At 42.0% G+C, this 16242-nt stretch overlaps 1 protein-coding gene across 4 annotated transcripts in view; it reads right to left on the bottom strand.

Moving 5' to 3' along the window:
• The window catches only part of pcdh9 (protocadherin 9), a gene marked incomplete at its 5' end in the record, with an annotated part of 174799 nt that extends 159291 nt beyond the window's left edge, over positions 1-15508 (bottom strand). For all 4 annotated transcript variants that reach the window (XM_079284648.1, XM_079284646.1, XM_079284647.1 and 1 more), the window contains one exon: positions 12473-15508. In XM_079284648.1, coding sequence (XP_079140774.1) covers positions 12473-15508 — 3036 coding nt within the window. The remainder of the gene's footprint in view (positions 1-12472) is intronic.
• Positions 15509-16242: the final 734 nt, after the last annotated feature.

Below are 16242 nucleotides of genomic sequence, written 5' to 3' on the forward strand. Positions count from 1 at the left end.
AAGGCTTATACATGAACAAAGAGAAGTTTCCTGGAAAAGTAGTTGTGGCAGGAAATAGAAAATAAATCTAGGTGCATATATCCATTATCGGAGCACGTTATCGTCAGAGGGGAGTCTGTAGAGAGAGAGAGGGAACCATGCTGGGTCTCTATGTGTGCCGTAAGATAGGGGAAACCAATTTTCATCTCTCCACTCCTCCTCCCTAACGCACGACTTGATTCAGCCCTCGCTAACTCTGCACAACCAGGACTAAATCATTTCATCTAAATAAGCTAGCCAAATGTTTTACACCTCTGCATATTACTGAGTAGCGATAAGGTGCTGGTTCACCATTCCCTGCAAAGCATCTGTTCTTTTCCTTTTTTTTTGTCCGCTCCATGGCCTTAACAAAGATGAGCAGGACTGTGTAAGCTTCTGTGCATGCCAGGGCTGCAGAGATAGAAAAGTGCAAAAATAAGGAGGTGAGAGTATTTTAAAACCCTGCCATTTCTTATACCCTCCACGATAAAACAACAGACAAGCCATATTTTATGTTTGTGTTAAATATTCCCATGTGCGGCACCTCTATGACAGCTTATTCTCGGGCAGATTTATCACAACCCTTATCTGCTCAACTCACCAGACAAAGGCAAGGCTCACAGCTTACACTGTAGCGTGCTGATGCCTGAGGCACAAGACAAAGCATACAATCAATACAAATATGCAGTCCATACATTGAACAGGAGTGGGTTGACACACATCCTTCCAGCACCCATACATCACGACTTCCTATCTAATTAGCTCCCTGAAGAGCATTAGTATAGCTCTCATTGCACTCTCCGCCAGAGAAAATCATATGCCATCCACGCTAAGTGTCGTTGCTCTTTGTTGTTGCGCTTTGTTGTCGTGATGAAGGGAATCTATTAATGATGTGGTACAGATTTAAGGAAATATATAATTAGTCTTAACACCAATTAATCAAGGTTCTTCATCCAGTTCACCATGGGAAATCTTTTATACTTAATTCTATGATCTGCTACAGTTCAATCAGAAAGATCAAACCTCTCCCTATGTTAATACCGAGACAGCTAAAGCTCCCGATCTAGAGCAAGATACCTCCAGTCCTGGAGTTGCTTTGTTAACAGTAAATGTTGAACAGTTTCTGTGCAGAATTGGTTTCATGTTGAGGTTTATGAGTCTGCAATTTACTGGCAATGGAACCAATCTGGAAAAGCCAACGTTTAGCTTAAAGCGACACAAAGCGTAGTTTAGGATTTAAGAATGTATTTTTGGAAGCAAGCTGCTCATAAAGACTATGATGTTGTTGAAATGTCCCTTTTTATTTCCATGTTATTCATTACTCTGTGCTTAAATGGATCCCCTTAAAATCTCATTCATGCTTTTATTCTTAGTGTGTTCTTCCTGTAAGAACCAACTGCCAAGTCCTAAGACGACCGTATCTAAATATCATATGGACCTGTTTGAAAGGCTGGTAAGTTAAATTCCAATCATCCGCCAAAAGAGAACATAAAGAAGAGAAGCATACATTTCTCTTTCTGTTGGTTGGACATTTTATCAAACGCTGAGTATAAATGCTGGTTTCCAGGAATACCCTGCTCCACACTGACACATGTTCACGCATCAACACCTGGAAGTTGCCCAGTACAACTTCGTCTTATCCACTGAGTAACCCCACCGGAGCAAGAGGGGGTTAAGTGCCTTGCTTAAGGGCACCCCAGTGGTGGTTTCTCTTCCCAAGTCTAATTTATCATGCCAGCACGCAGCACCCAGAAGGGGTGACCACTGCACCCTCCTTCAATAAAGATCTTACATTAGAGCGGATGGGCTTTCCCCTCCCTGCAACACCGCTGCATAACTCAGCGCTGTCCTGAAGGATTCTGGACTGTTTAGGGTGAAAAGGAAAATAGTTTCTCTCTTTGTCTAGAGTGAAATGCAGGTGGGAATTAAATCTGAGGAATATGCTCACCTTTCTTTGTTTTTCCCCCCAAAAGAGACAAAAATATTCAGGAAAGATTTCACAAGAGGAAAATGTCAGTGGGACTCAACCACGCTGTCACTAGAGGGAAATATGACAGCGTGTGCATCAGCAGCAGAAATGAAAAAATAAATAAATAAAAAATGACGTGGCTGAAGCTCTCAGGCCCTCTTCTTACTGATCCTGATGTTAATCCAGTGCAATGGCGTCGGAAGAATGAATAATTTAGTGAAGTTCCCAACCAACGCTTTATGTTCAAAAAGCATCTGTCAATTCATGGGGAGATATGAGAATATAGCATATATAATATATTCAGTGAAGTCAAAATATGTTTGCTTAAAAAAGAAAAAAAAGAAAAGAAAAAAAAACCTGAAGTTGTCTATTCAGCTTGCTTTAACAGAAATGTCACATTAAAGACTCCTTATCTCCTGTTGTTCTGCTTATTCCTGCATTTATCTCTCAGCTGTTTGTCAACCTGGCCTCAGAGTTATCAAATCACTACAACTGTTGCTCTATTTCATATTCTCGAAGTAAAGTATTCTTGATGTGTGCTTTCTCCTGGTTTTCTTTACATGCATGCATACATTCTGTTTCCCGTCTCTTAGCAATACTCTGATATGGTACTGACTGTAAATTCCACATTTGTAAAAACATTTATTGAAAAATGTACCTTTTACAGACTTAAGTATTGCTTCAAACATCAGATTTTTAATAAAAATAATTCAGTCAGTGTGCACAGAACAAACACAGATTTCTAACATCGCTATACACAGATATTTATGACTGGAAAAGATGTGATGCTACAATGTGGAAAAGAGGAGAGAAACCTCTCCGAGGGACTTTTTTATTTGGAGCCTTAATCTTTTCAGCACATTAGATGTCTCGGCGGTGTCTCAGCAGAGTTCAATAATATTTATAAATGGGTGCAGTAACAGATTTTATTCTGCTGCAAATAAATAGATGTAGCCTATATTGTCACCCAAACTGTACAGTAACGTAGGACGACTTCCAAATGAACAGAAGTGAATGCAAACAGGTGCATGTACTCAACTACTGTATTTGAGTAAAATTTTGAGGTACTTGTACTTCAATTTTATGCTACATTTTACTTCACAGCATTTGAAAGGCTAATATTTTTGGGGTTTTTTTCAATCTCTTTGACTAGCCTCTTCTACAAATTGCAATTTCCCAACAGAACATATTCATTTCTAAAATATGATGCATTGATGAAGATTAAACTACCCAACAGTTTATAAAACAGTTGCAATTAGCTTCACCTCCACCACCTCCAAAGTAAAATGTTACTCACACATTGACTTATACTTGCAATGGAGTATTTTCACCTCATTTTATTTCTGCTTTTACTCGAGTGAAGGATCTAAAATTTCTAAATACTTGCTCAACCACTGCAGCCGAGTCATATGTTTGACCACCTGTGGGTCATCAATCAGTCCCCTTTATTGGTTTACTATACATACCGACGCGCAATGGCTGTGCATAATGAAACAAGGGCTCGCTCTGAGGACGTTGCTGGTGGAAGAGCAAGGACAGAATTAATCTGGTTTCTGTCCAAACAAGGTTAAAAAGGCATGTGACATCATCCCTGTGTGGATAATTGTCGGAGTGGATGTTATGCTCCGTCATGTGCACTCAATTTCAGGATGATAGAGTTGTGCAGCAGAACAATGTGAACACGGGGGGTATATCAATCTGCTGAAAAGACTGTGTGTGCATATTGGCGTACATATACAGGCTTTCCGCGTAATGCATACACAGAAGTGAATGCACGCTGGAGCAGTTCATTTAAATTCTTCTGTGAGACTTTTGTCTTGTGTGCTATATCTTCTATTTGCCTCCTCATTGGCAAAACTTATGCTACATTTTGCCACCGGCATGTTGATCGAACAAATGCTCTGCACAGAGAGAAAGGACTGACTATTCATATTCTTTCACTTAGCAGACAATGCATATAGAGGTCACATCTTACTCCATCTCTAACTTTGTAAATATAGTCTGTGCCAGAGCAAAAAAAAAAAAGAACTGCCACAGCAAATTCAATGATAGCGCAGCATTTTCAAATATCCGCGTTATCTACATTCTTATACCGTCCTACATTGAGTCCACACAATTTGGAAATCTGGCCACATGAGATTGGAAGACACTGACAACACATTCTGATAGAAATAACAGAGATGCAATTCTAGCAATGCCTCAATTCTCCCCTTTCTTTGGAAAGGACAGGCAAACTGATTATACTTTAGGTCAGACATCAGGTTTAAAATTCCAGTCAGTAAGTGCACACGGCTTTCTGAAAGTGACCGTATGGATGAGGTCAAACTTTAAAGCCTATATTTATTTATTTATCCATCCTCTTTTTGTTACTCGTCCTCACTCAAATGAAGACTTAGCTCTGCTTCTGGCTTTCAAATGGAGTGGACAGATTAAGCTGAGTTGGGCCTTCTTTCCAACGATGTGTTGGCGTGGCACTTCCATCCACAGCCCCCTCCCCCTTCCCTCTCTTTCTGCAAAAAAACAGTTAAGAGGTGACACATCTTTATTTCTGAAACTGGAAGGTAGCCGGAGATTAACAAATTTAAAAAAGGCAGCTTTTGCAAGAAAGAAAATAAGCAACATTGTTTCATTTATTTTCCTTAATATCTCTCAGGATACGCAACACATTTTGAGTGTGTTAGTGTTTGTTGTGGGGTTGCTGCTGGTGATGATGATGATGATGATGGTGTGGGTTTGGATATTCCAGTTGCTACTGTAGACACAAAATTGACATTTATTATTTATCTTTTTGGACAACAGATGTCAAAAGTAGACCTGTTCAGTTACCTCTGTTGCTCAAGCAATGACAATTTAATCTTAATTGAATTAAGTGTGCAAGAGTGAAGACACGGCAAAAATGTGCAGGAAAGGTTTATCCTTCTTACTCAGACAAATTCACAACAGACTTTTCTATGTTATGAGGTTTTGTTTGGCAATTATCCTCATTTAGAGTAAACAAAAGCACACGGAAGATGTTTTAGAAGTAGTTCTCAACTAATGCAGTCGAAGGATCTTGAGGGCAATTGTAAAAGACATGACGGCGTAGGAGATGGAAGACAAAGCGCGACTTAAACACTGAAAGGACTGTAACTTTGGAAGATACCGATATGAATGTCTAACTTGGACTTCTGAAGACTCACATAAGCTTCCGCTGAACTTCAGCATGCATCTCTTCATGAAGCAAGGGCTTTTGGATTTTGGTCCGAGTTCTGCTATGGAGTGATCTCTTCACAAACTAACATCTGGAATAATTAGTGACCAATAAATCTGTAAAAGAACATATCAGAATTTGAGTTTTGTTTTAAGACAGACCAAATATAAAGCAATGCTTTAATGCAAGTATAGACTAACCAGTGCAAAGCCTTAAAGCCTGAGCGTCAGATGTTTGAGAGCAGCTGCTAACTTGATCCCATTGAGATGCAGTGTTTAGGTCAGCAAGGCCATTCTCAACATTCAGAGACATGAAGACACCGATGTGCTCTTGTGACTCGTTAAGAGTCTAAAATTCCCCCAAACCAAGCTACCTCTTTAGATTAACTTTGAATTAAAATTCTTCCGTGAGTGAATTATTACATTGGCGGTGTGTCAGTGACGTTGTGTGCCTCATTTCAAATATTGGATTCAGTCAAACTGAAAGAAACTGTTTGCTGCTTAAAATACACAACTTGGCATTATAATCAGCTGAAGCACTTGTTTACGGGCAAATGCTGATTGGAGCTGGTTCACACGTACTGGCTTGACTGAAACATGTCCCAGTTTTATACATAAAGTCTTATCACAACATCACAACAGGGAGAACAAACAGACGAATTAAAAACAAGAAAGAAATGATCTCTTTGAAACATTTATTATGAAATTATAAAGGTAGAATAGCACTGTTCAAATAAAGCTTCTTTTTTTTAAACAGAATAGAGGTTGCAGTGTTCTGAATAACTGGCAGAGTTTATTTCAGATGTAATTAATGTATACCCAGCAATGATAAAAAAGGAAAAGAAGAAAGCACGGCAAATTAATAAATAAAACAAAATTAAAATAAAACAAGTCCATTATTGTTCAACACAGCACATTAGGCAAGATTACCAGGAGTTCAATTTACATGAAACATCTCATATATACAAGAAAGATTTACATCGATGAGGGTTACAGAGTCTTTGTGAGCTATGAGGCCCAGTGGAAAAGCAGTCAATGGCAGTCACATTTCAAGTCAAGTGTGGCTCTTTTCTTGAGGGGGAAGTTGGAGGGGGGGGGGGGGGGGGGATTTGGCTGGCGATGCCATTATCACAACTATTAGTCTAGAGACATTGGCACACGCCAGTGACTGAGCAGCGGCCTGTGTGTCACTTGACAACAAAACCCAACGACAAGGACACCTCTCTTTCTGAGTTTTGTCAAGTCAAGACATACAGCACCGCTTTGCCCATCCTTTCCACACACACACACCCGTCTCTCTAATGTTAAGGGGAGAGGGGAGGGTAACGGGGAGAAAGTGGAGCTTACGTGCTCAACACAAAGCACCCTCATCTGTCACAAAGGATCAGGACACAAAAGGTGAACACACCCCTTGATTTAGCATCGCATGTAACTGCAGGTGAGGTGTGGACTGGAGACGGGGGCAGATAAGGAGTGGGTGGAGGGACTAAGTGAGGGGTGGAGAGGAGAGATGGGTTGTTGGGGTGGGGGTCGGGGGGCATTCAAACAATGAAGTAGCATCATAACTTCTTTGGAGACAACAAGTAGTCAAGAAACATTTTCTTCCACCCTCTACTCTTGTACAGCATTTAAGGTAAATCGGAGAGAAGTCAGATGAGGTGTTGATCCTGTAAGTGTTTGGAGCTGCAGTTTGTCTTTTTTTCTCATCATGCAGTGTTGGGAAAAATACGAAGCTAGTATGTCAACTTGATTGATTGCCTCAGAAAAATGGGAAATGTGTTTTGTGGATTAGCGAAAACATGGAGATGAATTAAGTAATGAAAGCCACGATGACTTTGGTTTTTGTGCATGCAAAACATCCATTTCACAAAGCAAACCCCCTGAAGATTGATCATCAATCAATTTGCTTTTGAGAAATTGCGGACATGGATGATGAATTTAAAATAAATGGGTTGCCAGCCGAACAACAAACCAAGAAAAAAAGAATCACATGCCTATGCACACACAAGGCCTTTTGATAAATGACAGTAGTTGTCATTATCAAAATTGTATTGTTTTAAGTTTCAACAGTGCAATGATGAAGAGATATCTCAACACATGTATGACAATGGTTATGACAGAAATGATAATCAATAAAATGCTCACAAAATTTTTTTAAATGAATAAATGTAATTCCTGGTAACTTGCCATCATCTGTGTTTTGGCAATACTGTCCCCGGCAGTTATAGACAACACCGAATAACAAAAAGCTATAAATAAATAAATAAATAAATATATTAAAATCAGTGGCACATCATTTTTCTCAACAGAGGGAAATAAAAACATAAATTAACCCCATAGTTCAGCCAGTGCACCAACAGGGAGATTTGATTTATTTCGTTGTTTTGTGCAGACAAAACTAGATCCCCTTGGGGCAATAATCTACTCTGGTAGCACTCACACCCACTACCTTAGTATGGCCCGCAATCCATTTCATTTCCTTTTACCCACCTAGACATAGAAGACATGACAAGTTTTTTTAAAGAAACACAATGTTCTCTGCAGTAAAGAGCCCTGCAAATCCTCCACTGATGATTTGAAGCTTTGATAGAAACTTCACTCACGGACTTATTGGGTTACAATCTCCTGATAGCTACATTTGTTTTGAGGATGGGCAACATTTTACTCAATAACAGATTGCAGTATGGGTTACTCGTCTCGCATCTACCGGTAGCTTGCTTAATCATGAAGCGCGTGTTGGCGACAGACCCAATTGTAGACAACACAGAATTTGCTGAAATATTTGGCTGATGAAAGTCTTTCTTGTTAAGTATCCAGTTGAAGCATTTACTCATATGCAGAGAAAGTGTGAGACTTTACATGTTGGCGTCCTTACTTTCAAGAAAATTTCAAATCCAGCGAAATATCTTCCGTCAAAAGTGTCATGGACGTGTACAGTATATGATATCACAAACACAGCATCCTGGAGAAGTGACAGGATAGCTGAGGAGAAGGATGTATGATCACAGTCGGCAACAATCACTAGCCTCTCTCCAACTTCCCCTTTCATACCGCCAAACTCTTGTGTCAGCACAACCCAGAAGATATTGCAACAGACCTTTCCCCTCAGGTGCACATTGTCATAGTTCATTAATCTTCTCAAACTTCTCCTGCTGCCATCAGCCCCCGTACGTACTACTAATCCCCTTATTAATGTGGCAAATGAACCTGCACAAGAAGGACGACTCCCCCAAGGCTCCATAATTACAATGGTCTGTACAAACTCCTGTTTGCAAGGAATGTCCATTCATTAAATGTACTGACAAGACTACTTCAGGAATACCATGCTAAAGATTCCCTGTTCTTCCTCGCCCTGCTCTTTAAACTGAATTCTACATCTACTATAATATCTAGCGCCCTGCTGATATTTAGTTGTTTAGATACTATAATACAAGTCTATTTTGATTGTACTGGTAACTCAATGATATGCTAGTTGGACACAGACTGAAAAAATGAACACATTTCCAAACAAAAGTCTTCAGAACGTCAACCTAAAATGCTGGCTACTGTTTTAAATGTGCTGCAACGATAGCAAAGCTACCCAAAAGGGAGCTGTTACACTGCGCCCTCGGAGCTAAGGCATGGCTTCTGCTGCAGAAGAGCACATCAGAGCAGTGTGGGCTTACTGAACTGTAGTTACAGACTTCCTATTAGTGCTCGCATTTTCTCTGCTGTGCAAGAAAAACACGTGAATAACCCACAGCAATTAAGCCTTTTTGCAAAACAGAGGTGTTCAGGCCACACGGTCGCACAACTGAAAGCCCTATGTAATGGCCATGATTCTGCATTCAAGCGTATGATTTACATTACCATAACAAAGAGAATGGAAAGTGGATGCATCTTGTGTATCTGCAGGAATGTACACGAATGTCTACTGCATTTATGCTCTCTCACTCTACAGACACTAAACAGCCTTAAATTCACATTTTATTTCAGGTTGGCGGTGACGAGTGAGAACTTAAATTATGGATTGTAATCGACTCAGCACTTGTCACACACCACCATCTCCGTGACTGCTTTCAAATCCCGCACCCTCAGTGAAACCATGTTAATGTGTCCATAACATGGGCCTTGGGATCTGATCCACAGTAGACGGTTAATGCGTAGCCACTGGGCTCGTGTTGTTAGTGAACCACATTTACCCATAAGACTACTGAAAGGGAGAGAGTACGACTGATGGTGAAATGTCTATGATTATGATTGCTTTCTTAGATACTCGTGAAACTAGGACAGTGTTTTCATGCTTTTCTTCCCTCCTCAGTGTTGTTTACACTAATGTAGGTTCCTGGAGGGTAAATAATAAGTGGGGGCGAAAAAAAAAGAAAGAGAGGCAAGGATTGCTTCTATCGCTATCAGCAAAGTTTGGGGTCTGTATGGAGCCGATTCTACTGGGCATTCGTCTGTGATGACACTGTTATAGATGTCTGCTATTTACATACACTGTTCTGTGCACTCGTGAGGCAACAACGAATGATCATATATACCTTCGTGATGCTGTATTTAAAGTAGCATCTCGCTGGACTCATTTTGAAATGCAGGGCATCAAATCACATTTTAAATAAATGGTTGTAAATTTAGATGATACTGACATTTTTTTTTTATCATCTATGTATGTATAAGAAATACTTTAATAATGCAGTTCTTATCTTTTTCCAAAGCGCGGGGAATATGATATGACAATCCTATGATATTACCTTTTGGATATAGTGTCTGTTTAAAGATTGATTCAAAAGTAATTGGTATTTTTGGGCTTTTACTTTTCTTTTTTTAAATTACAGCTCATCTCCTCTGTTTGTATTCAATACACAGGCAGAATTCAAAAAGGAATTGGACACTGGATGAACGTCTACTTATCGATACTCGTGAAATAGAGATGACATGCGCATGTCAATACAAATGGTTGCATTGTGCAAAACAATCAAAATATGGATGTAGCAATGACATTGATAACATACCACGCTTTATCCAGTAAGACGTGTCAGTGCAATCATTTTACCACAATCAATAACTGCCATTTAACCTCAAATCTGAAGTGGGCTCCTTATAAGTGTGATGCTTTGGAATAATTATGACTGAGAACCAAGCAGATATTCTTCATTACAAATCTCCAAAGAACGATAATAGCAAATAGCGGAAAGGTAGAAAATGACTTTTTCCTTCTAGTAATAAGAAAATGAAGATAATGAAGTGTACCCTTGTGTGCAGTCAAATATATTAGTGCATATTCATTTGAGTAAGCCATGGGTACTGCTAAAGGGAGGGTTATCTCACTTCATCAGGACTTTTATTGGGAGTGGATTTTGTCTGGATCTGAATGATGTAGTTTAATCAATGAATAAATACTGACTTGATTAGGGAATGACATGATTATAAGATGTGATGCTTATGCTTCATGTTCCAGATAAAAATAATAGGTGACAATGGGGATTGGCAAGACTCAACGGAACCGGTTTGTGTCATTAAGGAAGTGAAAAGAAAAAAGATTAAGACTGAGGCACAACTTGAGGCCAATTTCAATCCTCGGCTTCTAGAACGACAACATCTGTGCTCTGCAAAAGTACACAGAAAAGTGTGAATCACAATTTCAGAGGAACGTGCGTGAGCCAACCTAGCTGAAATGGTCAATCATTTATATCATCAGCGGAGCTATATAGAGCACGCCGGCGCAGTTTGTGTGCCTCTTTGAAGCATTTGTCAGAATTATTGATTCCGATAAATCTTGTGTGGTATTGTGGGATGACTGAGCAAATCAATGAAGTTATGCTTACAGTATAGTGTCATATCTCATGTGTCCCCTTCTAGGCTTGAACACACCGTCACCAGTTTCATCGCCTTGTCTCGTCTCCGTCTCTCTCACACATCACTAACCACACACACACACACACACACACACCAGCGTCGCCTGGCAAATGACGCCAAACTGAATGCCTCTTTTGACTGCTACCTCTCGCAGAGAAACACATTAAACGCAACCCCAGATGCAGTGACCCGGAGGTATGCAGCGATGGCAGCCGCACAGTGTCGCCCCTGTAATTCCACTATCTCTCTCTCTCTCTCTCTCTCACGCCGGATAGATCTTATCACTCACATCTCTAACTGCCATGATCAATCTTCCCTGTGCAGCCTCTACATCATTAGGTGAGAGCATTTCACTAAGAACACCAACATAGGTTTCACTCCTTTCTTCTCCTCCCTTGCATTAATATGTCCACTGCAGGTTGGCGTGTTGCCAGGCTGCGCCGTGCAGCTCAACACTGCCACCTAAAGGTTCAGTACCACCACCCATCAAGCATGACCCACTGACAACACTCTCACTCTGCCTCCCATTTCCCTCTCTCTCCCCCTCTTGTCTGTATTTGTCCACGTGTGTTCCAACTGTGTTGTGAAGTAGTGCTTTATTAGCAGAAAAATGAATAAGGCTTTGATAAAAATGAGCATGGATTACGTTGAAATTTGAGGCTCATTATTGGCTAATCCTTTTTGAATTGGATGCGTATCAAGTTCCAGACAAGCTTCAGTCAGTCCGCTAGTGTGCTTTGAGAGGAGGCATTTAATTTGAGTTCAGATGATGTGGCAAAGCCTACAGTGACATTCACAATAGCACCCCAGCGGGCTAATTATTGACTGTTGTTGTTGCTGCAGGTGTTGAAAAGGTTACAAAGTATATTGTGACATAATAATACACATCAAAACAAATAACGAAATAATAAGAAATAAAAAAAAACATGAATACACTTGTATGAGGAGGTGAAAAGTCAGCTAATTATATTTGAAAGAATGTGTGCAGTGGTTTTCTCTGATGAAAACAGTTATCGGAGTAGATATAGGCAAGAAAAAAATGTTTCTTTCACAAAGAACATTGAGTCACAATTAATGTTATGTTGGTACATTTTTACCAGTGATCTAACCTGGGTGCTGAATAGACGAAATAAGGCAAGGCAATCCCTCACCCACTTGCATTTTTGTTAAATATGAATTAAATATATATTAATGACAAAACATCAGTCTATAAGTATTTCCCCAAAATGATGCATGTGATTGTTGAGTCCATAATCAACTCCATTAATTAGCAGTTACTTTTTCTCTTTTTTTAAGTTTGAGAAATAGTGGAACTTGCTGAAACCGTATGTCTCCTGCACTATTTTCTGTTGCTTCACAGTAACTTAGAGTGAGTCTCTAATCTAGACTGGCACTTTAGCACTGTGGAACAGGGCAGTTATAGGCAGTACTTATTGACCAGTAAAAGTGCTCTTTTACCTGCTGTCTGGTGTGCATGGGCCCCTTCGTCTTGAACCCTCCTTGGGAGCTGCACTCTGAAGCACTGAAGTGGTCGGAGCTCGTGGAGGACCTCTTGGAAAGGGTGTCACAGCCTCCGACAAATGTGTTATCCAATGGGAGCTCCTGAATCACGTGATGCTTCTTCACGGAGACCGGCGTGTCGGCCTTGAGGTGGAAGGCCGACTGCGGCGAGGCGGACTTGTAGTGCCGGGCCAGGTCAGGGCTGCTGGGTTTGAAGGTCGTGGTAGGCGTGGCATTCCAATCGAAGCGTCCAATCCCCTGCTCCTCCAGCTCGGCGGGCAGGCTGATGGTTCCGTTGATCGGCTCGTGGGCAGGGTCGTCGGGTTTGTTCCCCTCGATGGTGACAAAGTTGAGCAGGGAGCTTTTTGGGGACTTTCTTTTCTTGCGCTTCTTCTTCTTGTTCTGCTTGTTCTCTGTGTTGGGGGACATCCACTCGGCCCCCTGCTTTTTCCTCTGTGCAGCCTTGAACCTGGAGGCGTGGCGGCAGCGCAGAAGCACAGTGACGAATATGACAATAATCACCACCAAGGCGCCGGTAACAAAGGCTATCATTATGGTTAAATAGTCGCCGCTTTGATAGGTTTCGCCGCTTTCACCAATGTTTCGGTCTATCGGGGTCTCCATGGTGCGTCGGATGAGATCGTAGATGAGCGTTGAGTTGCCCACGGTGTCATTGACATAAAGGAATACCAGTACAAGCGTATGGAGGGATCTGGGATATCCCAGGTCACTGATATTGACCACTAATCTGTGTAAGCCAATGTCAGTCACAGCTGGTTTTTCCTCCAGAGTAATATTCCCTGTGACAGGGTCAATTCTGAACAGACCTTTGTTGTTCCCACTCACAATGGTGTATTTGAGTTCTGCATTCATCCCTGTGTCACCGTCTACAGCGAACACCTCCGCAACCACGGATCCCGGGATAGAGGAGAGAGGGACAAGCTTGAACGACGTGTTGGAGGGGGGGTAGATGACGACGGGGGTGTTGTCGTTCACATCGATGACATTGATGGTCACCTTGGCGGCCGAGGAGCAAGGGGGCCTGCCACTGTCCACGGCCCTGACATCGAAAGTGTAGGAGCTCTGCTGCTCCCTGTCAAATGACACGTTGGATTTAATCACGCCAGAGTAGGGATCCAGTATAAAGTTCTCGTTGTCATTCAGTATGGACAGAGAAACAGCAGCATTTTCTCCGGCATCAGAGTCGGTCACAGTTATCACCCCCACAGTGCTGTATTTAGGAAGATTCTCAGACACAAAGAACTGAAAGTGGTTGTGTGTGAACTTCGGGTTGTTATCATTTTCATCCAGCACGGTTACAATAATGGCCGCCTGCGTTTGCAGAGGGGGCGTCCCATTGTCTCTCGCTGTGACAGTGAAGAGAAACCTGTCCTGATCCTCCCGGTCAAAAACCCTGGATGCAGTCAGGACCCCCGTTTTGCGGTCGAGATCGAAGAATGACGCATTCGGGCCCAGCTGATAAACTATGTCTGCGTTTTTCCCGCTGTCCTCATCTGTGGCGCTCAGAGTAGTGAGGAACAGGTCACGTTTGTTGTTTTCCATGACGGCCAGCTCAATGACTGGCTGAGTGAAAATTGGCGGGTTGTCATTCTCATCCTCCAGCCTCACTCTTACCAAGGCAGTCTGATTCAAGCTCGGTTTCCCGGAGTCAGACGCCACGATTTTAAAGTTGTATTCCTTTGTCCCTTCGTAGTCGAGCAGCGCAGAGGTCTCTAGCAGATACTGGTTGTCGTACACGGCCTTGAGATGGAAGGGCACATCCTTCTCTATGAAGCATATGACCTTGCCGTTGATGTCTGTGTCTTTGTCCGACACCGTGATGAGAGCAATCTTGGTATTGATGGGATCCTTCTCCGAGAGGAAAACAGTGCCATTAATGGGGCTGATTATGTATCGCAGGTCTATATTAGGCGGATTGTCATTAACATCAGTCACATTTATGGCAACAGTAGCTCTGGCAGGACTGGAGCTGCCATCACTGGCTAAAACAGAGAGCTTATGAATAGCGGTCTCCTCTCTGTCCAGGAGCCTCTGCACTGTAATTAGGCCAGATGTTGTGTTTAATGCAAAGAGTCTTTTAGTAGCAGGAGACACCTGAGTCCCAAACACATAACGTATCTCTGCATTTGCCCCTATGTCTGCATCTGTGGCCAGGAGCTGCATAACAGAGGTGCCAATAGGGGAGTTCTCTGGTATATGCACATCTATCTGACCCTCTTTAAACACTGGCCTGTTATCATTGACATCCGTCACCGTAACTTGCAGAATGGCAGTGCTGGATTTCTGTGGACTGCCCCCGTCCTCCACTTTGATCTTCATCACATATGTATCCTTCTGCTCTCTGTCCAGATTCTGCTGCACAATGAGCTGGGGCCACTTCTCCCCCTCTGGCGTTTCGACTATGTCTAGGCCGAAGGCACTTTGCCCGTTGATCAGCTCGTATTTGTGGACGCTGTTGGGGCCAGTGTCTGGGTCAGTGGCAGAAGGAATAGCAAATCGGCTGTTAATGAGCGTGTTCTCTGGGATGGAGATGTTGATCACAGGGGACGGGAACATGGGGGCATTATCGTTTGTGTCTTTGACAATTATTTTGATCTTAATCAGCCTGAAATAGTCATTAGGGAGGATGACCACTTCAATTTCAAAGGAGCAATCAGTGTCCTCAAACGAGGGGCCGGGGCACAACTTCTCCCTGTCGATTCGGTTTGATGTTGTGAATATCTCGCCCGTGCTGCTCAGAACGCGCAGCAGTGGGTTGTCTCCCGCTTTGGAGACGAGCCGGTACACAAGATTAGCACTTGCTCCGGTGGCAGCATTTGTGTGGGAAATGTTTAGGTCCTTTGGTATGTTTCCAATCAGGACATTTTCCTGCAACTCCTCTCTGATGGGGTAGATTAGCTCTTGGGCTATTGAAGGATCTAGCCATATGCAGGCAAGTAGGGCACCCAACAGGTAATAGTCTTTTAGATCCATGACAGCGTAAATGTGTTTCCAGACTTTACAACTCAAAGGTGTCTTTCTATGCGTCGTCGTTACAGGCAGCAACTCCTCGCATGTGATGGCAGGAATCTTCCACAGACAAACCTACGAATACATGACAGAGTTTCTCTTTAGTGAAATAACTTTGCCTTGCACAGTCATTCAATTGTATTAACCAACAGCCCACCCATCTCACAGTCAGCTGTTTTTCTCCACTTTATCTATCATTTTTGTTACATGATTCAATATTATATATCTGCAGATAGTTCTATATCAACAATTCATAGGAGAGATAAATAAACAACAACAACACTGCAGCAACCATTTAGGCAGCCATTCATGTAAGTTGCTCCATGAAGAAATCCTCCGCATTTCATAGTCACTCAGAAATTTTCAGCGTCTCAAACCGCCATGGCCAAAATAATAATAATTAAAAAAATAACTTCACAACACATTACACACTGGTATTCATTTTACACTTAGATAGACGAAATTAGAGAGGTTTAGCTGTGTGTGTGTGTGGGCTCCTAAGCGAATGAACGCGCATGAATGAAGCCTACAAAATGAGCTCAGACAGAATTTGAATGCTTAGTGAGCAACTGAGACCTTATTCTCATCGTACATACCCAAATCCGTTACAGCGCGGGATAAAAACTGGAGTGTGTCAGCTCATAGTCTTCTCCTCCAGTGTGGCTGTGAGCTTATTCAGGTAAAGATATCCTTCTCAG

Source organism: Melanostigma gelatinosum (genome assembly GCF_949748355.1).
Source record: "Melanostigma gelatinosum genome assembly, chromosome: 2".
In the NCBI taxonomy this organism is placed as follows: Eukaryota; Metazoa; Chordata; class Actinopteri; order Perciformes; family Zoarcidae; genus Melanostigma; species Melanostigma gelatinosum.